We start from the raw sequence: 26,517 nt of genomic DNA, 5'->3' as shown, positions 1-26,517 counted from the left end.
GTTACAGGGGTCCAAAATTGGTAAAATCCCCCATAGGATTTCATTGCCTCCCTATTTCACTTTCCAAAATCTCACATCTTTTCAAAGGGCAATGGCTCAGCAGTACCAAATTTTCTAGCATTGTAGGGACCCTTAGGGGGAACATGACTGGTGAGTTTCGGGCCCCTAGGCCGAAGAGGTCATAGCCTAGGGTCACAAAAACCTGTTTATTTGGGCTATTTCAATGGTAGTGATGGTGGCGTACATAAATCTCAGCCATGGCTGTTAGCAGGGCCGGATTTGTGGGCAGGCCACAGAGGCTTGGGACTAGGGCGGAGCTTAGGGAGGGGCGGGTTAACAAGCAGGCAGTGTCCTAACAGCTGTCCATGCCAGCCCCACAATAACGGCAATGTTCGCAGCCGCCCCCAAAGTTCCCCCGCTTTGCACTGCACACAGTACTATGTCTGTGTGTGCAGAAGCGGCGCTGGCAGCATAAAACAGGGACAGATTTACTTTTGTGACAGGAGCAGCAGCCACATCGTTGCAGCTCTGCCCGCTGTCAGTCACTGGTAATCCCTCTGCCCTCCGCCCCCATATTCAGTCTCAGCCAATCACTGCTGAGGAGGCAGCATGAGGAAGTGCCAAAGCTGGGCAGAGATTGGTGGATGGCTGGTGCTGGAACTGATTGGTGGTGAGTGACTGCAGGCGGGATTTCTGGTTTGGTTGCAGGATGTGATGGGGAAGCTCGTGGACAGGACTCCGGAGACAGTGAAGAAGGTACAGGAATGGGAGAAGGGGGTGGCACTGGCGTCGGGATCACCCAAGGGGAAGCCTGGTCCTGGCTGCCTTTGTTTTAATTAGCCCACATTATACACTGTCCCTACTGCCGCTCAACTCTGCAGTTCCAGGTGCTGCCCAGCGTCATTGTTGACATGGTGTATGTGTCAGAAGTCCTCCTTTCAGGAGTCCAGTAGCTGTATAGATAAGCTGACTTCCAGATGCTGCTGAATGTTTTGTCTTAGCTTGCCTGATTTATTACCCATTCCCAGTAACTCTCCACATGCGTAACTAACGTCTCCTTCCCTCCTCCACTCTTTTCCTCCGATCTCATTCCCCCACTCTTGTTCTCTCATCCTGAGGTCTATTTCTGTCCTTTTTCCTACCCTCTTCCTTATCTTGTTCCCTGTCTGTCTTAATCCCTCATCATATGCCATCTATCATTTCCTCCACTTTCTCTCTCTCTCTTCCCCCCCTCCTCTCCCCCCTCTCCCCTCCCCCCACTCCCCTCCCCCCACAATGTATTTATATAGCACTGACATCTTCTGCAGCACATTACAGAGTACATAGTCATGTCACTGACTGTCCTCAGAGGAGCTCACACTCTAATTCTACCATAGTCATAGTCTAATGTCCTACCATATTATTATTATGTATTTATATAGCACTGACATCTCCTGCAGCACATTACAGAGTACATAGTCATGTCACTGACTGTCCTCAGAGGAGCTCACACTCTAATTCTACCATAGTCATAGTCTAATGTCCTACCATATTATTATTATGTATTTATATAGCACTGACATCTTCTGCAGCACATTACAGAGTACATAGCCATGTCACTGACTGTCCTCAGAGGGGATCACACTGTAATCCTACCATAGTCCTAGTCTAATGTCCTACCATATTATTAGTATTTATATAGCACAGACATCTTCTGCAGCACATTACAGAGTACATAGTCATGTCACTGACTGTCCTCAGAGGAGCTCACACTCTAATCCTACCATAGTCCTAGTCTAATGTCCTACCATATTATTATTATGTATTTATATAGCACAGACATCTTCTGCAGCACATTACAGAGTACATAGTCATGTCACTGACTGTCCTCAGAGGAGCTCACACTCTAATTCTACAATAGCCATAGTCTAATGTCCTACCATATTATTACTATGTATTTATATAGCACAGCCCTCTTCTGCAGCAATGTACAGAGTACATAGTCATGTCACTGACTGTCCTCAGAGGAGCTCATAATCTAATCCTACCATAGTCCTAGTGTAATGTCCTACCATATTATTATTATGTATTTATATGGCACTGACATCTTCTGCAGCACATTACAGAGTACATAGTCATGTCCCTGACTGTCCTCAGAGGAGCTCACACTCTAATCCTACCATAGTCAGTCTAATGTCCTACCATATTATTATTATGTATTTATATAGCACTGACATCTTCTGCAGCACATTACAGAGTACATAGTCATGTTACTGACTGCCCTCAGAGGAGCTCACAATCTAATCCTACCATAGTCATAGTCTAATGTACTACCATATTATTATTATGTATTTATATAGCACTGACATATTCTGCAGCACATTACAGAGTACATAGTCATGTCACTGACTGCCCTCAGAGGAGCTCACAATCTAATCCTACCATAGTCATAGTGTAATGTCCTACCATATTATTATTATTATTATTATTATGTATTTATGTAGCACTGGCATCTTCTGCAGCACATTAGAGTACATAGTCATCTCACTGACTGTCCTCAGAGGAGCTTGCAATCTAATCCTACCATAGTCATAGTCTAATGCCCTACCATATTATTATTATTATGTATTTATATAGCACTGACATCTTCTGCAGCACTTTACAGAGTACATAGTCATGTCACTGACTGTACTCAGAGGAGCTCACAATCTAATCCCTGTCAGTTTAATGTCCTATCAAATTATTATTATGTATTTATATAGCAGTGGCATCTTCTGCAGCACTTTACAGGCATGTTACTGACTGTCCTCAGTGGAGCCCACAATCGGTGATATAATATTGTGTTTCCGTGTACACACGTGGTGGTGGTGAGGGGAGGGGGGCGGTTTGTTGATTGCTGGCCTAGGGCGGTAAAAAGTACAAATCCGGCCCTGGCTGTTAGCAACGTCTGAATCTCACGAAATGTCTCATGCAGGTAGAAGACATATTGTTAGACTTGGATTCCAAAGATGGGGTCCCTACATCTCTGCAAACCAGAGTTACAGGGGTCCAAAATTGGTAAAATCCCCCATAGGATTTCATTGCCTCCCTATTTCACTTTCCAAAATCTCACATCTTTTCAAAGGGCAATGGCTCAGCAGTACCAAATTTTCTAGCATTGTAGGGACCCTTAGGGGGATCATGACTGGTGAGTTTTGCCACTGCTGAGCCATTGCCCTTTGAAATGGTGTGAGATTTTGGAACGGTAAATAGGAGGTCCAATGAAATCCTATGGGGAATTTTACCAATTTTGGACCCCTGTAACTCTGGTTTGCAGAGATGTAGGGACCCCATCTTTGGAATCCAAGTCTAACAATATGTCTTCTACCTGCATGAGACATTTCGTGAGATTCAGACGTTGCTAACGGCCATGGCTGAGATTTATGTACGCCACCATTACTACCATTGAAATAGCCCAAATAAACAGGTTTTTGTGACCCTAGGCTATGACCTCTTCGGCCTAGGGGCCCGAAACTCACCAGTCATGTTCCCCCTAAGGGTCTCTACAATGCTAGAAAATTTGGTACTGCTGAGCCATTGCCCTTTGAAAAGATGTGAGATTTTGGAACTGTAAATAGGAGGCCCAATGAAAGCCTATGGGGGATTTTACCAAATTTGGAGCCCTGTAACTCTGGTTTGCAGAGATGTAGGGAACCCATCTTTGGAGCCCAAGTCTAACAATATGTCTTCTACCTGCATGAGACATTTCGTGAGATTCAGACGTTGCTAACGGCCATTGCTGCGATTTATGTACGTCAGACTCGCCACCATTGAAATTGCCCAAATAAACAGGTTTTGTGACCCTAGGCTATGACCTCTTCGGCCTAGGACTGCATTGAACGTGACCCACGCATTGTGCGCATTCTGGACAACACCAATTACTGGGTTTATACCCTTCTGGATCCACGGTACAAACACAATGTTCCAAAACTGCTTGAAGAAAGAGCCAGACAGGTCAAAATGGAAGAATACCAGCAGGCCCTTGTGGAGACTTTAGAGAGGAGATTGACATCCTCCCCCTCCTCTAGCCAGTTGTACACCGACAGACTGACTTCCGCAAACCCAGGATGACCAGGAGGGCAGCAAACAACACAAGCCGCAGCTAGTGCCCAAAAGGGAATGGTATCGGCAGTGTCCTTGGAGTGGGAAAATTTTCTGACACCCATGCAGCAGCACACAGAACAGCAAGCGTGCAGATCCACCTCCAACACCGATCGCCTGGAGAAGATGGTCAAGGACTACATGTCAGATGGCGTAGCTGTGTTGAACAATCCATCTGCACCCTTCAACTATTGGGTATCGAAGCTAGACACCTGGCACAAACTGGCAATGTACGCAATAGAGGTGCTGGCTTGCCCGGCAGCCAGCGTTATGTCGGAACGCTGTTTTTAGTGCTGCCGGAGGCATCGTCACAGATCGGCGGCGTATCCGCCTCTCCACAGAAAATGCAGACCGTCTGACTCAAATTAAAATGAATCAATCCTGGATTGGAAACGACTACGCAACACTCCCGGACCCCAACCAAGTAACATGAACAATGAACATCTGTGATGGGTTAGCGTTTCCGGTCCCTGTTTATTGAACCTCTCATCTGTATTACATTTATGACTGCATGGCGACAAAATGCAAATTGCTATCCGCACGCTTCTTGTCCTCATGCAAGGCCTGGGTTGTTGTGTCTCAAAGCGTGGCCTTCTCCTCCTGCGCCACCCTCCTCCTGTTCCATCACGTGTGCTGCTGCTGGGTTAGCGTTACCGGTCCCTTTTCCTGGAACCTCTTATATGTATTACATTTATGACTGCATGCCGACAAAAAGCATGTTACCTGTGCAAAGAAAACAGACATTTCCCGCATTTAAAAGACAGTTTTCCCTTTGAAACTTTAAAATCGATTTTCTCAAAAACTATAAGCTCTTTTTGCTAATTTTTTTTTCCTCTTGTACCCACTCCCAAGGTGCACATATCCTGTAAATTTGGGGTATGTAGCATATAAGGAGGCTTTACAAAGCACGAAAGTTCGGGTCCCCATTGACTTCCATTATGTTCGGAGTTCGGCCATGTTCGGCCCGAACCCGAACATCTAGATGTTCGCCCAACACTACACGTGACCCGTTCGGCCAATCACAGCGCTAGCCGAACGTTCGGGTAACGTTCGGCCATGCGCTCTTAGTTCGGCCATATGGCCGAACAGTTTGGCCGAACACCATCAGGTGTTCGGCCGAACCCGAACATCACCCGAACAGGGTGATGTTCTGCAGAACCCGAACAGTGGCGAACACTGTTCGCCCAACACTAGTGACAGCTTTCTCCTGTTCTAGCATGCGAGAGAACATCAGGAGAGTTGAATTCCAGCGAGTCGGGCTATCGCAAATCAGGCGTCTCACCGGCAACTTGTTTCTCTGCTGAATATCAGCAAAGCGTGCCATCGCTGTGTTAGACCGCCTGAAATGACCACACAACTTCCTGGCCTGCTTTATAAGGTCCTCTAAGCCTGGGTACTTTAACACAAATCTTTGAATGACTAGATTCAGCACATGTGCCATGCTGGGTACATGTGTCAGCTTTCCCAAATTCAAAGCGGAAATGAGATTGCTGCTGTTGTCACACACCACGTTGCCGATCTCCAGCTGGTTCGGGGTCAGCCACTGATCCACCTGTTTGTTAAGAGCAGCCAGGAGAGCTACTTCAGTGTGACTCTCTGCTTTGAGGCAAGACCTCAAATGACCTAATGTTATTTCTTAGCAGTACTACACATACAAATCATTATATCATACGTTTATTTTCACTTAAGATTTTATTCAAGCAATACCAGTTGCCTGGCTGGCTGTCCTACTGATCCTCTGCCTCTAATACGGTTAGCCATAGACCCTAAACAAGCATGCAGCAGATCAGGCTTTAAAGCTGTATAAAACTCTGAAATAATATTCAATAAAAAATGTTTTCCTACTTTTTATATCCCATACAGTTATCATATTTGCTTTTGTGCATAAGAATTATTATTCATTTAGAAATTACAAGTTCCCATAGTACAATTTTTTTGCTCTGAGAGCTGACATTGCATTTTATTCATAACTGGTGTATTCATATTGTAATGTGTTCAGAAATGCTTTCTGAGTATCTGTGTTCTGGATTGTCTGAATTGCCAGAGAATGTTTACATTCCTCACTTGATACAATTAAGTAAATACAAGATAATGTTATCTCCAGTTCAGATGCATCCAGCTTATCCTGCAGGGAGCCTGTGTTTAAATGATTGAATGCTGTTCTAGTAAAAAAAAAATGGTGGTAGACTATAATATGCTTTAAATAATCTTTTAGAGCAAAGAAGAAATTCTGGGTTTCATACCACTTTAATGACATTATTGTCAGATCTGACAAGATTAGCTGCATGCTTGTTTCTGGTATTATTCAGACACCACTACATCCAAATAGAGCAGCAGGGCTGCCAGGCAACTGGTATTGTTTAAAAGAAAATAAATATGGCAGCCTCCATATTCTTCTCACTTCAGTTGACCTTTAAGAAACAAAAGGGTAGAAATATATTTTTCCAATAATTTTTTTAATATTATTATTATAAAAAATATGACAATTAAAGTACAATGATCGTTTGATTCGCTGTTTCCCACTCCGATCGATTTGGAGGATCATTAGCATAGAAATTCCTGAGTTCTTTGCTCATCACGGAGGCTTGACTGAAGCCTGCATTGTTTATGAGACGTGCGCAGAACAACCTCACATTATCCCATCAAGGCGCCAAAGAGCAGGAAAGTAGGTCAGTATTCCGCCATACGCTACTGCCATATTATGCTCAGCATGCTATACATTAATGCTCTATACATTAGGCCTCCACTACGAATGTCACTTGCCTGACGCTTTTCATCAATAATGCTCCCCTCGCGGTTCCTCCGAACTCCCCGCCGCGCGGGATTCTCTGTAGATCACAGAAGTCTTATAATGCCTCCTTTTAAAACCACCCAGCGATTTCTTTAATAATTCTCTCCATTTCCTGCCATCTATAATTGAGCTCATTTTGGTAATTTGGCCGGCATTGTGTGCCAGAAGGCGGGCGGCGCTATTCCGGCTAACACGCGATAAAAAAGGCTCCGTGTCCCTCAGCTAATGCCCTATGTCATCGGAAAACAAGCAGCGCTAATTATTTGGCAATTTAGCAGCAAATTTAGTAGGTTTTCTTTTTATATTCTTGCTTCCAAAGCTTTTTGTAGTTTAAAAGGCCGCGTTCTTTGCGCTTTCTTTTCCATTACGGCGAATACTACATAATAAATTCCAGATTCTTTGAGGACAGAAACTGGGTTTTGTCTTCTCAGGCTGATAGAAGAATTTGCAGTTAATACTCCCCCTGATAACGTGTGATTTGCTGGAATAATTCCGAGTTTGGATGTTCTGAGTAGTTTTCATTAGAGGTAATAAGGGAGAAGGTTTTTTTTTTTTCCACCTCTCCACCAATGACAATGAGGACTGTGATTTCATTATGAGGAATTTTGTTCATATGCAAATGACATCTAATATGCAAACCCGATTCTAAGTCTCTGAGGAGAAGGTTTAAAGCCCAGCTTCACCCTTATGATGAGCGAAAAAAAAGGTCCTGTTTCACTTCACTGAAATGTTTAGAGCAAGGTGACAGTTTTGTGAAATGCACCAGGGGGAAAAGTAAAATTGAGGCAGTTTTAACCCTTTAACTGCCAATGTATTTAGAAGCTTGCAAGTGCCCCAGGCAAGTTTATTTTAGCACATTTTTTTCTGTATTTGTTACATTTTCTTGTTTCTAGTTGATACTGCTGTAATTTGTCTTTATGGCCACTTGTCACTAGGAGGCAGTGTAAGACAATAACAGAGGGCTTCTACTTCCAGTTTGTATATTTTCTGCTAGAGAGAGAGATCAAAGCATTCCAAGAATAGAGATGGCCCGAACCTCCGATTTTCGGTTTGCAAACCGCGCTCGCGAACTTCCTCAAACGTTCGCGAACATGCGAACTTTCGCGAACCGCAATAGACTTCAATGGGGAGGTGAACTTTGAAAACTAAAAACATTTATGCTGGCCACAAAAGTGATGGAAAAGATGTTTCAAGGGGTCTAACACCTGGAGAGGGGCACGGCGAAGTGGGATACATGCCAAAAGTCCCCGGGAAAAATCAGGATTTGACGCACAGCAGCGTTTAAGGGCAAAAATCACATTGCATGCTAAATTGGAGGCCTAAAGTGCTTTAAAACATCTTGCATGTGTGTACATCAATCAGGGAGTGTAATTAGTGTACTTCTTCACACTGACAGACCAAACTCACTGTGTAACGCACCGCAAACAGCTGTTTGTGTAGTAATGGCCGTGCTGGACTGGTGCGCACCATGGCCAGAGTGCAGGCCATGGCGGTTTTCAAGCCCATATGGTCGGGCTGAGGTAGCTGAATGACAGAACAGCAGGGACTGAGTGTCCAGCTGATCGAATTTGGTCTGTCCACAATGAAGCAATGACCTTATTATCTATGTTCTTGGGTCAGGTGTGCCCCCAACCCCAACACACTCATATAGCCATCGGTCATTGCTTCATTGTGATACGCAAGCCCCTTCACCGCAGCAAGGTAACGATCACGAAGGGGAATTGACACATGTACATGACTTTTGTTTTGTTGTTGCAGCTGCAGTGTAGCCAGAAAAATTAGGCAGGCATGTACACGCACCTGAAAAATCATTATAGTGTCCGCTCCTAGCAGCGGCCTTAAAAATTCAGGAATCCGCCTGGAGTCCTGGACCCTGTTGGTGGTGGCGGAGAAGGCAGTGAAACGGCCTGCAGGCAGAGATGCTGTGTGGGGACCGACTTAGTCTTGGGGCAGGCAGCCAGTCACACAGCGTGCAGGCAGAGATGCTGTGTGCGGGGACTGACCTAGTCTTCAGGTGGGCAGTAACCCTCGGGGATCCATGCCTCATTCATTTTGATAAAGGTGAGGTACTGAACACTTTTGTGACTTAGGCGACTTCTCTTCTCAGTGACAATGCCTCCAGCTGCGCTGAAGGCCCTTTCTGACAGGACGCTTGAGGCAGGGCAAGACAGAAGTTGGATGGCAAATTGGGACAGCTCTGGCCATACGTCAAGCCTGCGCACCCAGTAGTCCAAGGGTTCATCGCTGCTCACAGTGTCTACATCCACACTTAAGGCCAGGTAGTCGGCTACCTTCCGGTCGAGGCATTGGTAGAGGGAGGATCCGGAAGCGCTAAGGCGAGGCGTTGGACTAAAGAATGTCCACATGTCCAACATCACCATGAGATCGCTAGAGCGTCCTGTCCTTGCCTGCGTGGACATGGGATAATTACTGGCAGTGACACCTTTATTCCGTTGTGCTGTGACATCACCCTTAAATGCACTGTAAAGCATAGTTGCCAGCTTGCTCTGCATGTGCAGCATCGTTTCTGCCTTCAGGTGAGTTGGTAACATGTCTGCCACTTTGTGCCTATACCGAAGGTCTAGTAGCGTGGCCACCCAGTACAGCTCATTCCCCTTGATTTTTTTATACGGGGGTCCCTCAACAGGCTGGACAGCATGAACGACACCATCTGCACAAAGTTGGATTCAGACGTACTATCCAACTCCTCTTGCTCTACCTCAGTGATGTCAGGTAAGTTCTCCTCCTCCCCCCAGCCACGAACAATACCACGGGAGCGTTGAGCAGCACAAGCCTTCTGCGATGCCTGCTGTGGTTGTTCTTCTGCTGCCTCCTCCGCCTCAAAAAAACAAAAACCACCTTCCTCATCATCTGACTCCTCTTCCCCACATGACTCTTCCTCCTCCTCCTCCCCCCTCTGTGCTGCCACAGGTGTTGAGGAAATATCTAGTTTTGATGAGAATTGATCCCACAACTCTTCCTCCTGTAACTGTTCCTGTTCACGCTCATCCACAGCTTGATCCACCACTCTACACTCGGCACGCTCCAAGAAGAAGGCATATGTGATGGCGCCTTCACTGCGACTCACCATGTTTGTCACCTCCTCAAATGGCCGCATGAGCCTGCAGGCATTTTGCATGAGTGTCCAGTTCTTCAACTGGAACATCTCCATCTCCCCAGAGCATGCCTTTCTACTGTAGCTGTAGAGATACTGGGTGACGGCTTTCTCCTGTTCTAGCAGGCGGTCGAACATCAGGAGGGTCGAATTCCAGCGAGTCGGGCTATCGCAAATCAAGCGTCTCACCGGCAAGTTGTTTCTCCGCTGAATATTGGCCAAGCATGCCATGGTCGTGTAAGACCGCCTGAAATGCCCACACAACTTCCTGGCCTGCTCCAGGACGTCCTGTAAGCCTGGGTACTTACACACAAATCTCTGGATTATGAGATTGAGCATATGTGCCATGCAGGTTACATGTGTCAACTTTCCCAAATTCAAAGCTGAAATGAAATTGCTGCCGTTGTCACACACCACGTTGCCGATCTCCAGTTGGTGCGGGGTCAGCCACTGATCCACCTATTTGTTCAGAGCAGCCAGGAGAGCTGCTCCAGTGTGACTCTCCGCTTTGAGGCAAGACATGTCTAAGATGGCGTGACACCGTCGTACCTGGCATGCAGCATAGGCCCTGGGGAGCTGGGGCTGTGTAGCTGGAGAGGAGATCGCAGCACCAGTAGAGTTGCACTGCCACTCAGCCAAGGAAGAGGAGGATGACAGCGAAGAGGATGTAGCATGAGGAATAGGAGAAGAAGGAGAGAAAGTGGCAGCAGGCCTGCCTGCAAGCCGTGGAGGTGTCACAAGTTGGTCTGCTCCACAGCCACGTACTCCCTGCTTGCCATCGGTCACCAGGTTGGCCCAATGGGCTGTGTAAGTAATGTACCTGCCCTAACTGTGCTTGGCAGACCAAGCATCCGTGGTCAGATGGACCCTTGACCCTAGGTATTGAAAGACACCCCCCCCCCCACGGTACACCGTGGCTATGACCGGATGGGGCGGAGCTAATTTAAAAGTGCACCCAAGTTTTAGTCAACCTTTCTCCAGAAAATTCACATCATTGCGCAGCTTTTCTCCAGAAAATACACAAAATGTCAGAAGCTTTCAACATAAAATACACGTAATGCGAGAACATTTCACCAGACATTACACGTTATGTGAGCAGATTTCACAAGAAAATACATTCAATCATGTCGGCAGATTTGACCAGAAAAAAATCATTCAATCTTGCGGTAGATTTGACCAGAACATACACAATGTCAGCACCAGATTTCACCACAAAATACACAATATCAGTAGTTAAACTGACCACAAAATACACAATGACGGTAGTTAAACTGACCACAAAATACACGACGGTAGTTAAACTGACCACAAAATACATAATGACGGTAGTTAAACTGACCACAAAATACACAATGTCGGTAGCAGATCTGACCACAAAATACACAATATCGGTAGCAGATTTGAGTGTTGGCAAGCTGATAGCCTGGTGGGTAGGTGGTGAAGGGTGAGCAGCCTGATTGCCTAGTGGGTAGGTGGGCAGCCTGCTGGGTAGCAGTGGTGGGTAGGGGGGCAGCAGTGGTGGGTAGCCTGCTGGGTAGCCTGGTGGGTAGGTGGGCAGCAGTGGTGGGTAGGTGGGTAGCATGGTGGGTAGGGGGGCAGCAGTGGTGGGTAGGTGGCCAGCCTGCTGGGTAGCCTGGTGGGTAGGTGGGCAGCCTGCTGGGTAGCAGTGGTGGGTAGGTGGGCAGCAGTGGTGGGTAGGTGGGCAGCCTGCTGGGTAGCCTGGTGGGTAGGTGGGCAGCCTGCTGGGTAGCAGTGGTGGGTAGGTGGGCAGCAGTGGTGGGTAGGTGGGCAGCAGTGGTGGGTAGCCTGGTGGGTAGGTGGGCAGCCTGCTGGGTAGCCTGGTGGGTAGGTGGGCAGCAGCGGTGGGTAGGTGGGCAGCAGCGGTGGGTAGGTGGTGGGCAGCAGTGGTGGGTAGCCTGCTAGCAGTGGTGGGTAGGTGGGCAGCAGCGGTGGGCAGGTGGGCAGCAGCGGTGGGCAGGTGGGCAGCAGCGGTGGGTAGCCTGCTGGGTAGCCTGGTGGGTAGGTGGGCAGCAGCGGTGGGTAGGTGGGCAGCAGTGGTGGGTAGGTGGGCAGCAGTGGTGGGTAGCCTGGTGGGTAGGTGGGCAGCAGTGGTGGGTAGGTGGGCAGCAGTGGTGGGTAGGTGGGCAGCAGCGGTGGGTAGCCTGGTGGGTAGGCGGGCAGCAGTGGTGGGTAGGTGGTGGGCAGCAGTGGTGGGTAGGTGGGCAGCAGCGGTGGGTAGGTGGGCAGCAGTGGTGGGTAGGTGGGCAGCAGTGGTGGGTAGGTGGGCAGCAGTGGTGGGTAGCCTGGTGGGTAGGTGGGCAGCCTGCTGGGTAGCCTGGTGGGTAGGTGGGCAGCAGCGGTGGGTAGGTGGGCAGCAGCGGTGGGTAGGTGGTGGGCAGCAGTGGTGGGTAGCCTGCTAGCAGTGGTGGGTAGGTGGGCAGCAGCGGTGGGCAGGTGGGCAGCAGCGGTGGGCAGGTGGGCAGCAGCGGTGGGTAGCCTGCTGGGTAGCCTGGTGGGTAGGTGGGCAGCAGCGGTGGGTAGGTGGGCAGCAGTGGTGGGTAGGTGGGCAGCAGTGGTGGGTAGCCTGGTGGGTAGGTGGGCAGCAGTGGTGGGTAGGTGGGCAGCAGTGGTGGGTAGGTGGTGGGCAGCAGTGGTGGGTAGATGGGCAGCAGCGGTGGGTAGGTGGGCAGCAGTGGTGGGTAGGTGGGCAGCAGTGGTGGGTAGGTGGGCAGCAGTGGTGGGTAGCCTGGTGGGTAGGTGGGCAGCAGTGGTGGGTAGGTGGTGGGCAGCAGTGGTGGGTAGGTGGGCAGCAGCGGTGGGTGGCCGGGCCGGTGCACCTGTAAAAGAAAAAAACCTTACCTGCAGATGAAACCTCTCTTCCGAGTCCCAGGCAGCCTCCGCAGCTCCTCTTGAATGTCCCGCGCCGTCTCCTGCTGCGTCATCAGTGCAGGGCTACGGGAAGATGGCCGCCGAAGCCCACACTGGAGACAAAAATAGACGGCAAGATGGCGTCGGCGGCCATCTTGCCGTCTATTTTTGTCTCCAGTGCGGGCTTCGGCGGCCATCTTCCCGTAGCCCTGCTCGGGTAAACTGAGGGCGGCTATCAGCCGCCCTGTCAGTGCCCGTTGCCGGCGCCCGTGGAGGGGAAGCGCCGAAGGAGGGGACCCAGGTGAGGGAGATGGGGGGGGGTATTTCCCCCCTCCCCGCCGACGCTGCCACCCCTCCTTCAGCGCTGCTTCCCCTCCTGTGTCATCAAGGCTTCTGGGGAGGCCTTGATGACACCCCCCTTGGAGCTGACACCTGGAGCGGAGCGCTCCTGGCCGCCCCATGGTAGGGACGCCACTGCCTTGACCCAACGCTGTGTGCCAGAGATGACACCACTTGCCTTTCTACTTCCCGGTACAGTTTGGGTATCGCCTTTTTTGAGAAATAATTGTGGCCTGGTATCTTCCACTGCGGTGTCCCAATGGCCACACATTTTCGAAAGGCCTCAGAGTCCACCAGCTGGTATGGTAACAGCTGGCAGAATAACAGTTCCGCCAAGCCAGCTGTCAGATGCCGGGCAAGGGGGTGACTGGCAGACATTGGCTTCTTCCGCTCAAAGATTTCCCTCGCGGACAACTGGCTGATGCTGGGGGCAGAGGAGCAGGAACCGCTCAAGGTGAGAGGCGGAGTGGAGGAGGGTGGCTGTGATTGTGAAGGTGCATGGGAGAAAGCGGCTGAAGATGATGATGCACCTGAAGGAGGAAGAAGAGAAGGAGGGTGGCTTTGCTTTTGTGTGCTGCTTTTGCTCAGGTGATCTTCCCATTGCAGTTTGTGCCTTTTCTGCATGTGCTTTCGTAAGGCAGTTGTCCCTACGTGGGTGTTTGCCTTTGTTGGCTCAATTTTTGGTGGCAGAGAGTACAGATGGCATTGCTCTGATCTTTGGTATACACACAAAAAAAATTCCACACTGCTGAGCCACCCTGGGGTGTGGACACTATGGTGGCATCAGCAGTTGACGTTGAAGGGCATGTTGGCTGGCTGTCCATAGGTGGCGATACATGGCGTTGGACACTGCCACCAGCTATTTCTGATGACAAGCTCCCCCTGCTTCTTTCAGCAACTTGTCTCCCTCTACTCCTCTCTGACTCCCCCTCTGAACTGTCCCCCTGTTCATCTCCTGTATTGGGAACCCACGTGGCATCCGTATCATCATAATCATCATCATCATCCTTCCCAGCTTTGCTTGTACCAAACACCTCCAAAACTGCACCAACAGCAGGTACTTCATCATCCTCCTACTCACATGTTACATCCATAGTGTTGCCTAACTTAGACATATGAGGTGGTGTAACTTGCTTAGCGCCTTCATCTGGTTGTAACAATAATGGCTGTGCATCAGTGATTTCCCCACCAAATAACTCCTGCGAAGTGTCCAATGTAGCGGATGTGGTGCTTGTAGTAGCGCTGGTTGCTGCGGAAGATGAGGTGTTCTGTGTTAAATAGTCAACCACCTCCTGACAATCTTGGGAGTTGATGGAACGTGCCTTCTTCTGAGCACTGTACTTTGGGCCAGGGCCGCACTAAATCTCGTCAGCACGACCTCAAACAGACCTGCCGGGTGGCCTGCCTCTGGGTCTGCCTCTGCCTGTTGTTTTGTCCATATTGGGGGGATGAAGTGAAAGGTATGCACTGACTTGACTAATACAATGTGCAGTCACACAGATGCAGTGAAAGGTATGAAGTGACTGGTATTACAATACAATGTGCAGCTGTCACACAGGTGCAGTTAACCGGTATGCACGGACTGGTATACTAAACAGCGTGCGGTCACACAGGTGCAGTGAACAGGTATGCAGGGATTGGTATTACAAATGTGCAGCTGTCACACACAGGTACCGTGAACAGGTGCAGTGACTGGTGGTATATTACACTGCTTGCGCTCACGTAGGTACACTGAACAGGTTACAGGTATGCACTGCAGTGATTGGGATTATAAATGTGCAGCTGCCTGTCACACACACACACGGGTACAATGAACAGGTGCAACGACTGGTGGTATAAACAATGCATGCGCTCACGTAGGTATAGGTAGGTATGTGCACTTAACAGTGAAGAGGTGCAGTGATTGGGATTACAAATTTGCAGCTGCCTGTCACACACATACACAGGTACTGTGAAAAGGTGCAATGGCTGGTGGTATTAACAATGCGTGCGCTCATGTAGGTATAAGTAGGTAGGTGCACTGAACAGTGAACAGGTGCAGTGATTGGGATTACAAATATGCAGCTGCCTGTCACACACACAGGTAGTCACTCATTGAATGTGCTGGGACTGGCAGTGGCACAGTAGGAATTACCACCAAGGGGACAAAGGCCAGCTGCGACTGACTGACAGGGATGTACAGTATATAATGCAAGTGGGCCAAAAAAAAAAAAAAAAATAGATCACAAGAACAAGATTAGCTCTCAAAAGAGCTGTTGAGGGGTGCTTTTCTTTAGCAATAGGAATCAGCAAGGAGCAAGCGAACAAGCCTACAAGAGCCTAACTAAGCTTTCCCTATAGCTCTGTGCAGCAGCAGCTCTCCCTTCTCTATTTACTGCAGGCACACGAGTGAGTCCAATGCCTGACGCTACCTGCCTTTTAAAATCGGGGGGGTGGGACTCCAGGAGTGAGTGTAGCCTGATTGGCTACAATGTGCCTGCTGACTGTGATGTAGAGGTCAAAGTTGACCCTAATGATGCACTATGGGGGCGAATCAAACTTCCGCAAAAGTTCGTGGTTCTCCGCAATCGCGAACCGTTCGGGCCATCTCTATCCAAGAATTTACAGCACAACAAGTTCTGCCGACTGAGGTCAAAAGTAGTGCACTTTTCTCAATGAGACAACTCTATTGAAGCTGCTAATGAGCTGTTTTTAGAGATACGGTACAATGAATGTGAACTTGTGTGTTAAAGAAGCTTCTTGTAATTATGTTTTATGTTGTTCACAACAAAATGCAGGTACAACAAAACTGCAACACAGCCATGTCTGGCCGTGCACACACATATCCAAATTTGATTGATCAATTTCACCACTTCCATGTAGTAGGAGAGCTTACCTGCTCAATCTGCTCATTATATTCCAGCACTGCGTAATATGTTGGCGCTTTATAAATACAATAGATAAATTGTATTCAAAATCAGTTGGCCCTTATACTACATGGAAGTGGTAAATTTGGCCAAAGATTGGTCAACCAAAACTGGATGTGTATTTGCACCCTTAAAGGATACCTTGGTGCTTATAATATCTGAAAAAAATGAATCCTACTGTGTGTGTGGGAGTTGTGCAGATGCTCACCGCACCTCTCGTGTCCCAGCTTTACCCTCCAGTTTCCTCCAATTCGCCCCATTCTTTACATCCTGGTCTGCGTAGTTGATTCCTTCTGACCCGGACATTTGCTTGGGGTGAAATGCGCTCGGGCTGTGTTGGGAGTGCGCGTGTGCATCATATGGGGTCACCGGGGAGCACGGTCACAAGAAGCCAGGGCTGGATTTTACCATAAGGCACTGTAGGCATGTGCCTACAGGTGCCTGATGATGGAAAGGCGGCTCACTCCCCTCCCCGAGTGCCTCCCTCCCTATGCAGGGCCCCAAGCAGAGCGTAAATGAGAGGTTACTCACCCAGATCTCAGTATTTCACTGACCAGATCACCTTTCAGTCAGGGGCACCTCTAGCTACCTAATACTCAGTTGCACCTCTAGCTACTTAATATTTAGGGTCTTTCTCGCTATCTAATACTAAGGGGGCACCTGTAGCTACCAAAGCAGACATAGTGCGCATGCGCAGCATAGTACGTCCGGGTCAGAGGGCACCAATTACGCCGGCCAGGATGTAAAGAACAGGGCCAATTACCGGAGACACAGGAGGTGCAGTAAGCATCCCAAGTGCAGCTGTTAATTCCTCCCAGTCCCCAAGTGCAGCCATTAACTTTGCTGGGTAGACTTATACTTGAGTCAGTATAAAATCCAGCTTAAAGGGATACTGTAGGGGGGTCAGGGGAAAATGAGTTGAACTTACCCGGGGCTTCTAATGGTTCCCCGCAGACATCCTGTGTTGGCACAGCCACTCACCGATGCTCCGGCCCCGCCTCCAGTTCACTTCTGGAATTTCTGACTTTAAAGTCAGAAAACCACTGCGCCTGCGTTGCCGTGTCCTCGATCCCGCTGATGTCATCAAGAGCGCACAGCGCAGGCCCAGTATGGTCTGGGCCTGCGCAGTACACTCCTGGTGACATCAGCGGGATCAAGGACACAGCAACGCAGGCGCAGTGGTTTTCTGACTTTAAAGTCAGAAATTCCAGAAGTGAACTGGGGGCGGGGCCGGAGCATCGGGGAGTGGCTGCGCGGGCACAGGGTGTCTGCGGGGGACCATTAGAAGCCCCGGGTAAGTTCAGCTCATTTTCCCCTGACCCCCCTACAGTATCCCTTTAAGAGGGTCAGATGTGGGGCCGACTTATACATGAGGTTGACTTAGATTCGAGGATATACACTTATTTTTGGTAGGAGGGACATTAAAAGATTTTATGAATCATTGTTTGACCATCATTTACAGTATATGCCAGTATTACTTTTAAGTGACCCTGTATTGAACGGAGGTTGCCACGTTTATTTCATTTAAACAATCCTTGTTGCCTGGCTTTCCTGCAGATATCTACGATATTGTCTGAATGCGGTCAACCATTTACCCAGGATGTAAACCTTATGTATTTCCCCGCCTCTTGTTTCCTCCCTATTCCTTTAAATTGTGAGCTCGCAAGGGCAGGGCTCTCTCTCTTTTGTGTCTTATAAAATGCTGTAGGGTTTGTTGATCATTGTATAATTGTCCCTGCAACGTATTTAATGGTCCGCCGACTGCTTCTATATTATGTATCAAAGTCTATATTACCACGTATACCAATGTTTGTATATTATGTTTCTGTTTGTTTCTTTCATTGTACAGCATCACAGAAGATGATGCCCCTTTATAAATTATCAATTATAATATGAATTTACTAAGAGCACCTGATTTTCACACATGTTTGGGGTTTGTAGCTTTCAGTATTGAAGGCAGAGGATTATCAGGGCAGCCAGGCAACTGGCATTGTGTATTGAAGAAAATATGGCAGCCTTCATATCTCTCTCACTATAGGGTAATCTTGTTTATCTGTCATAAGAATTTCATCCTAGCTGACAGGGGTGCTGCTAGGCCCAGGCAGCCCAAGCAGTTGCTCGGTGCCTCATCCACAGCAGGGACCTCCCATGCTGCCAGGGCCGCTATGTCTGTGACTTGTATGGACGCTGCTGCCTCGCTGTCACTCATGCACAGTGACCGCAAAGTGAGGCCATTGCTCATTCCTATTTTGGAAGTGTGCTGCTTTCCTGTCTTCGGGTCACTGCGCTGATGTGGGAATGTTGGGAATAGGGTAAGGCAGCAGGAAACTATATACCCTTCCTGACAGCTGGGGTGACTATCTATATTAGGGGAAACCTTGGCCACATATACTGGGGGAAGGGGGGGGGGGGCTTTCCTACCTATACTGGGGGTAGCTACCTATACTGGAGGGGGGACACATTGGCTACCTATACAGGGGAGGCACCTAGGCTACCTATACTGGGGTTGACTACCTATACTGGTACACCTGGTACACCTTGATTACCCATACTGGGGGTAGCTACCGATACTGGAGAGGGGGGGGGGACACCTTGGCTACCTATACTGGAGGGACACCTTGGCTACCTATACTGGAAGGGGGACACCTTGGCTACCTATACTAGGGTTGACTACCTATACTGGAAGGGGGACACCTTGGCTACCTATACTAGGGTTGACTACCTATACTGGAAGGGGGACACCGTGGCTACCTATACTAGGGTTGACTACCTATACTGGAAGGGGGACACCTTGGCTACCTATACTAGGGTTGACTACCTATACTGGAAGGGGGACACCTTGGCTACCTATACTAGGATTGACTACCTATACTGGAAGGGGGACACCTTGGCTACCTATACTAGGGTTGACTACCTATACTGGAAGGGGGACACCTTGGCTACCTATACTAGGGTTGACTACCTATACTGGAAGGGGGACACCTTGGCTACCTATACTAGGGTTGACTACCTATACTGGAAGGGGGACACCTTGGCTACCTATACTAGGATTGACTACCTATACTGGAAGGGGGACACCTTGGCTACCTATACTAGGGTTGACTACCTATACTGGAAGGGGGACACCTTGGCTACCTATACTAGGGTTGACTACCTATACTGGAAGGGGGACACCTTGGCTACCTATACTAGGGTTGACTACCTATACTGGAAGGGGGACACCTTGGCTACCTATACTAGGATTGACTACCTATACTGGAAGGGGGACACCTTGGCTACCTATACTAGGGTTGACTACCTATACTGGAAGGGGGACACCTTGGCTACCTATACTAGGGTTGACTACCTATACTGGAAGGGGGACACCTTGGCTACCTATACTAGGGTTGACTACCTATACTGGAAGGGGGACACCTTGGCTACCTATACTAGGGTTGACTACCTATACTGGAAGGGGGACACCTTGATTACCCACACTGGGGGTAGCTACCTATACTGGAGGGGGGACACATTGGCTACCTATACTGGAGGGGGGACACCTTGGCTACCTATACTGGGGGTAGCTACCTATACTGGAGGGGGGGGGGCACCTTGGCTACATATACTGGTGGTGGCTATCTATACTGGAGGGGCACCTTGGCTACATATACTGGGGATAGCTACCTATACTGGAGGGAGGACAGCTTGTCTACCTATACCCTGGCCCCTTGGCTACCTATACTGGGGATGGCTACCTATACTCGATCCCTAGCTATGCTGGAGTGCTACCTGCTTTGGGCAGCTTTGGCTACCTATTATTACAAGAGAAGGGCCACTAACTGGAAGTGGGTGGGGAAGGGCCACAAATTATGTGCTGCTTGTGGCCACAAAAACCTTAGCAGCACCCCTGCTAGCTGAGCCAGCAGAGTTCTATCAGTTTTGCTGTGTTGCTGCACATCCCAGCCCATGGTGAGCCTGATGCTTCTTTACAAGGGATTATTCCATTGATTCCACACTAACTCCTTCCTGTTTCTACCATGCTTGACATTCCCTCCCAGCTCCCTTACACTCCTAAAATTGTAATGGAGACATTATTTAATTCATGTTATTTTTTTGCCTATACAGGTAGTGCTGGAACCCCGGTTTTGTTTAATAAGAATGGCGATGCGCTGGGACGGTATGACATCTTCCAGTACCAGAGAGGAAATGAGAGCTCTCCAGGCTATCGCCTCATTGGACAGTGGACAGATGAACTGCAGCTTAATGTAAGTCCTGACAAACACAGTTCTTTTGGCTTAAAGGGTCACTCTGCCAAAATGTAATATTTCAGCTATTTCGAACATGCCGGACAGGCTTAAAGGGAACCTTAACTGAGAGGGATTTGGATGTTTCTTTTTAAACAATACCAGCTGCTTGTCAGTCCTGTTGATCTCTTTGCTGCAGTAGTATCTGGATCTCTCACCTGCAACAAGCATGCAGCTAATCCAGTCTGACTTCAGTCAGAGCACCTGATTTGCATGCTTGTTGAGGGGCTGTGGCTAAAAGTATTAGCAGCACATGATCAGCAGGAGAGTCAGGCAACTGGTATTATTTTAAAAGGAAAAATCCATATCTTTCTCAGTTTAGGTTTCCTTTAACACTTAAAGGGAACCTTAACTCAAAAAAAAAAATGAGTTTCCCTTACCTGGAGCTTCTACCAGCCCCTTGCAGCCATCCTGTGCCCTCGCAGTTACTCACGGCTTCTCTGGTCCCCCGCCGCCCGATAGTTTCGTTTTTGCCGACTCGAACTTGCAGGACGCTATTGCGGATGCGTTGCATCTGCGATGCGTACAAAGATACATGCGGATGTCCGCGATAGCTTCCTACGCCAGCGAGAATGCGTGCAAAGGTACGCGTGGCAGCCCGCCGACTCCGAGTCAGCAAAAACGAAACTAGCTGGTGGCAAGGGAACGTAGGAGCTGTGAGTGACTGCGATGGCACTGGATGGCTGCAGGGGGCTGGTAGAAGCCACAGGTAAGTGAAACTCATTTTTTTGGGAGTTAAGGGCCTATTTCCACTACACACGGATTCTGGATGCAGAAAATTGACTCCAATGAATGCCTAAGGGAAATCTGCATCAGAAAATTCACGTTTAGTGGAAACAGGCCCATAGGCTTTCATCGGAGTCAATTTTTCTGCACCCAAAATCTACGTGTAGTGGAAACAGTCCCTTTCACTTGAGGAAAATCGGCATTTGACTTAACAGGTGTGAGCCACTCCTGCACCTGTTTCAAGGGGTTCCATCTCCAAAGCAGGCCTGCTAGCAGGGGAAGTTTGGGGGCAGCACCATAGGTGCCTATTGAAATAACACCAATAGGAAATTATGGATTGCTGTCAGTAAGGGTATTTGTGCGGGGGTCATTAGATTTAGGCATCAGGTAAGCTGCCTCTGCAGGCGGGTTAGACTTAAAGAGACTCTGTAACAAAATTTTCATCCTTATTTCTGCTATCCTATAAGTTCCTATACCTGTTCTAATGTGCTCTGTCTAACTGCAGCATTCCTAGTTGCACAGTGGCTGTGTTATCTCTGTTATATGATCTAATCTTCTCTCCTCTGTCGGCTCTGTCGGCTAAGGCTGGAATGTGTGGAATGTGCTGCACTGCTTGTCATTGGCAGAAGCTATACACACCCTCTCCAGGCCCCCTACACACTCTGTATGACATACACTGAGCTTACTCTCAGCGTATCACTTGCTCTGTCTTTTGTTTGTAAACACTGGATAAAAACGGCAATTACAGGCCAGGATTGCAGCAGGGAGTGGCAGAAACAGCGCAGAGGGGCCCAGGAGAACATAATGAATAGAATGGTATGCTTTTTATTGTAAGAATTTTAGAGTACAGATTCTCTTTAAGGTGGCCACACACGATACAATAAAATGATCCGATTTTATGGCAATTCGATAAATATGATTGGATCTTCTGAAAAAATCGAAAGCTTTTTTTTTTTCATTCGACTGAAAAATCCAATCGGATTTGCCTTTTTATCGATTTTGATCGGTCTGGAATGCTGGAAATGTTTGTTCAATTTTTCTAAAGATTGTATGGTGTGTGCTGGATTGTCAATTTATTAATATACACACCTTAGCAATTTTCTCAGAGTTTCCAATCATTTTTATCATAACTGGTGAAAAACTGAACTTGTGTGTGTGTGTGGTACATTGGTCATATTTTTGAACTGTTACAATCAGTCAGAAAATTTTGATTGCAATTCTTGAATTGAACAGATATTTAAAAAATTGTATGGTGTGTGGCCACCTTCAGGCATTAGGAATGCTAACTGTGCGGAGAGAGGGAGGTTGGGCGTCAAGTAGGGTGTTTTTTGGGGGAGGGGGGTTGTTTGGGCATCGGGAAGAATATTTGTGCAGGGGAGGTGGTTAAGGTTAGGCATCAGGCAGGCTGTTTGTACAATGGGGGGTGGGGGGAGGGGAGGGGGCCTATGTTAAGGAGTCAGGTAGGGTGTTTGTTTGTGTGTGGGGGGGGATTAGGGTTAGGCATCAAAAAGGGAGTCTGTGCAGGACGTGGGGGAGGAGGGCGTTGGTTAGGGGAGTATTTAATACCGATATTTTTACGATCCTTCTTTACACTTTGATAGTGGAATATCGGTATTTTTTCCAATATTCTTCTATCGGCTAACCTAGGTGCCCGAATTTCAAGTCGCCTTCTTATGTATACTTCCACCTCACCCTGCAGTAAGGAATACGAAGAGTGAGACCACTCTAAGGTGGGCAGGAATACCCAAGTCAGGGATATGAAAAGAGGATGAGAGAGAGATCTCAGTAGCTGTAGTGAGAGGAATATGGAGGCTGACTTCTTTATTCCCTTTGAAAGAATGGCAATTGCCTAATTTTTAGCATTATTAGTGTCTGAGTCAATCACCTGGAACAAGCATGCAACAAGTAGCAGGTCAAATTGTTTCAACACCACGACCTGCAGGCGTCTCATAGACGTCCGGGTTGAATATTGGCAATCGGGCGCCCAGTCGGTGATCTAGGTGCCCGATGTGAGTAGTTACCGATTAGCTACGACATAGAGTTTAATGGTCCTAGACAATCATAGCTACAACTATTGGTAGTTTGGGCACCACAATTAAATTAGTGTTGAGCACTTTTACGGGTTAGTTAAGGATAGGCATTAGGCAGGGAGAGTTAAGGTTAGGCACCTCCAGGGGGTATAGATTCAGGTATTAGGAGGCTTTAAGGTTAGGTGCTAGGTAAGCCAATATTTTACTAATACACAGTGTCTTATCCCGGTGGTCAACCGATGCGGCACTGCAATACCACATACTCACCAGTAAGAGCAGCACCAATGATCTGCATACTTGTTCTTAGTCAGTGACATAGAAAACCACAGAGCATAGAGGCCGAGGATCTGTATATACAGAGAGAATATAAAGATAGCAGGCCTTTATAGTCTTTCCACTAGAGGTTTCCTTGAAGTCCCCGGAAGATGCTTCTACACATAGTTCAATAGAAGTAATTGAGTCTGAGCAGATTTAAACAGTTCTATTAGATCTTGCAAAATCCCTCCACTGCCTCAAAATCAGGAATGTTTAACAGGTTCTCGGTAGCCATTGTCAGTCAGGTGGGAACAAATATCTACTGTAAATCAGACTGGACAGTGCTTTGTGTGGAATTTTACTTGCATAGCGTGCGGTACCTAGGCAACGTATGCGTTACCTAGGAAACATGGGTTACACTAATTGCCCAATGTGCGCTATGTAACTGTTGGACGTACCAGTAAAGTTTCTGTGCGCTCTATATGCTCAGCAGTTTTATCTTTATTAAGTTAATACACCCTTTAGTATCTGTGACTAGTCTCTCCAGCAGTTGCTATGCAGTTGTAGCTGCTCTTAAAAATAATCATGGTATCTAATGGAATCAACCAGTACAACTATGAACAAGCAGCTGTAATGTGCCATAGCTGTTTTGGGCTGCATCTGATAAGAAACCCTGAAAAAAAATTGACTTTAGCTTTAGACTACTATAGGTAGGTGAGATGCAAGAAATGCTGATTCAGCATAATGCCAATTTTGTATGCAAGTTTAGGCAGCATAAAAATGGACCAATCAAATTCCACATCAGTAGGATTTGATTGTTCCATTTTTAGCTGCAGTAATTTGGAACAATAAGACTGACTGTTGGGAGCTCCTCTCTAGGACAGTTAGTGGCATAACTATAAACACTATCTAAAAGCATGGCAGAAGATGTCAGCAGCACTACGTAAATATACCACAATAATAATAAAACATGAATTCATGTGAAGACAAGTTGCAGCTATATTCTCTGACTATACTGTACATTGTGCAACCTTGTAACACAATCTCCAATAGACCTACATTTATATAATATGAGGGCCTATCTGAACAATGTATTATAAACCACTTCCCTACCCTGGGTTATTTTGGACTGGTCACTTTTTGCTCAAATGTAAATAAAAGATGAGAAATGCCCCCCCCCCCCCTTCACACACACACAATAATGCCTCTTGTACATTAAAAAGGGGGGTAAAGAGGCTCCCGAGATGAATAAAATACATTAAAAGCAACTAAAATATAAATAAATGAGGTGGCTTACCTCAGTGATGACACACCCATGTAGGAATGGATATTTATTAGTAAAAAAAAAAAAAGCACAGGCAACGCGTTTCGTGGGAACTCGACCACTTCCTCAGGCCAAATAACGTGCCACTAAATGCCGGTAGCTGGATACCCTGAATCCGGCTACCGGCATTTAGTGGCACTTTATTTAGCTTAGGGTGTGTTATCATTGAGGTAAGCCACCTCATTTATATTTTAGTTGCTTTTAACCACCCTGGCGTTCTATTAAGATCGCCAGGGCGGCTGCGGGAGGGATTTTTTTTTAATTAAAAAAAAATATTCCATGCAGCCAACTGTAAGTTGGCTGCATGAAAGCCCACTAGAGGGCGCTCAGGAGGCGTTCTTCCGATCGCCTCCGGCAAGCATAAGTAACAAGGAAGGCTGCAACGAGCAGCCTTCCTTGTTTGGCTTCCCTCGTCGCCATGGCGACGAGCGGAGTGACGTCATGGACGTCAGCCGACGTCCTGACGTCAGCCGCCTCCGATCCAGCCCTTAGCGCTGGCCGGAACTATTTGTTCCGGCTGCGCAGGGCTCGGGCGGCGATCAGGCAGCACACGCGGCTGGCAAAGTGCCGGCTGCGTGTGCTGCTTTTTATTTTATCAAAATCGGCCCAGCAGGGCCTGAGCGGCACCCTCTGGCGGTAATGGACGAGCTGAGCTCGTCCATACCGCTAAGGTGGTTAATGTATTTTATTCTCCTTGGGCGCCTCTTTACCCCCTTTTTACTGTGTCTCACCCCATTCGTGGGGTGCTCCTACACCTGACCACTGGTGGTCTCTGTCACAACCTAGTTTGCCAGTGTGTAAGAGTTTATTCAAGAGAGCGACCTTCGCCAGGTCTCCTGGTACCCCAAATGGAGTCGGGTTTGTGCATCTTCACCAGCCTGCAGTGAAGTACACTGGCAGTGGTGGGATTTGAACCCACGCCTCAAAAGAGACTGGAGCCTTAATCTAGCGCCTTAGAAAGCCCGGCCACACTACCTTGGGTAGGTAGTGTGGCCGAGCGGTCTAAGGCACCTGCCTGCAGTGGTCGGTTGCCCTTCTACAACCCGCCTTTGTGAGTATTATTTCAACACTATTTAAATAAATATATATATATATCGTTAACCGGGGACTACCTATATACTCTTTAAAGGGGGTTAATCATGGTGATGAAATAACGTAGGCACATAGCAGTTCACTAATTACATAAAGAGATGATATTTACAGTGAGCCTGACAGTGTCCAGACCTCCAGGCTCCATGCTACTTTATCCTATTTGGAGATTACAAGTCAAGAAGGTTAATGAGATGCTTATAGCTTTAGTTAGTATTTACAGTATATAGAGCTTACATCTGCCACAGCACTTTACAGGCCCTTGCATGTGCAGCAGCACCCCTCCCATTCCATGTGCAGCCCCCTCTTCCATGTGCATCATCCATGTATGCAGCCCCTTCCATTCCATGTGCAGCTCCCTCTTCCATGTGCATCATCCATGTACAGCAGCCCCTCCCATTCCATGTGCAGCCCCCTCTTCCATGTGTATCATCCATGTACTGCAGCCCCTCCCATTCCATGTGCAGCCCCCTCTTCCATGTGTATCATCCATGTACAGCAGCCCCTCCCATTCCATGTGCAGCCCCCTCTTCCATGTGTATCATCCATGTACAGCAGCCCCTCCCATTCCATGTGCAGCCCCCTCTTCCATGTGTATCATCCATGTACAGCAGCCCCTCCCATTCCATGTGCAGCCCCCTCTTCCATGTGTATCATCCATGTACAGCAGCC

General features: G+C 48.0%; 1 protein-coding gene across 2 annotated transcripts in view; it reads left to right on the top strand.

The window, feature by feature from the left end:
- The window catches only part of GRM7 (glutamate metabotropic receptor 7), a 730,291-nt gene that overhangs the window by 411,592 nt on the left and 292,182 nt on the right, over positions 1-26,517 (top strand). For both annotated transcript variants that reach the window (XM_068253109.1, XM_068253110.1), the window contains exon 7: positions 20,243-20,382. In XM_068253109.1, the coding sequence (XP_068109210.1) occupies positions 20,243-20,382 (140 nt within the window). The remainder of the gene's footprint in view (positions 1-20,242; positions 20,383-26,517) is intronic.

Source organism: Hyperolius riggenbachi, chromosome 9 (assembly GCF_040937935.1).
Source record: "Hyperolius riggenbachi isolate aHypRig1 chromosome 9, aHypRig1.pri, whole genome shotgun sequence".
In the NCBI taxonomy this organism is placed as follows: Eukaryota; Metazoa; Chordata; class Amphibia; order Anura; family Hyperoliidae; genus Hyperolius; species Hyperolius riggenbachi.
This window is presented reverse-complemented; position numbering and strand designations above follow the sequence as displayed.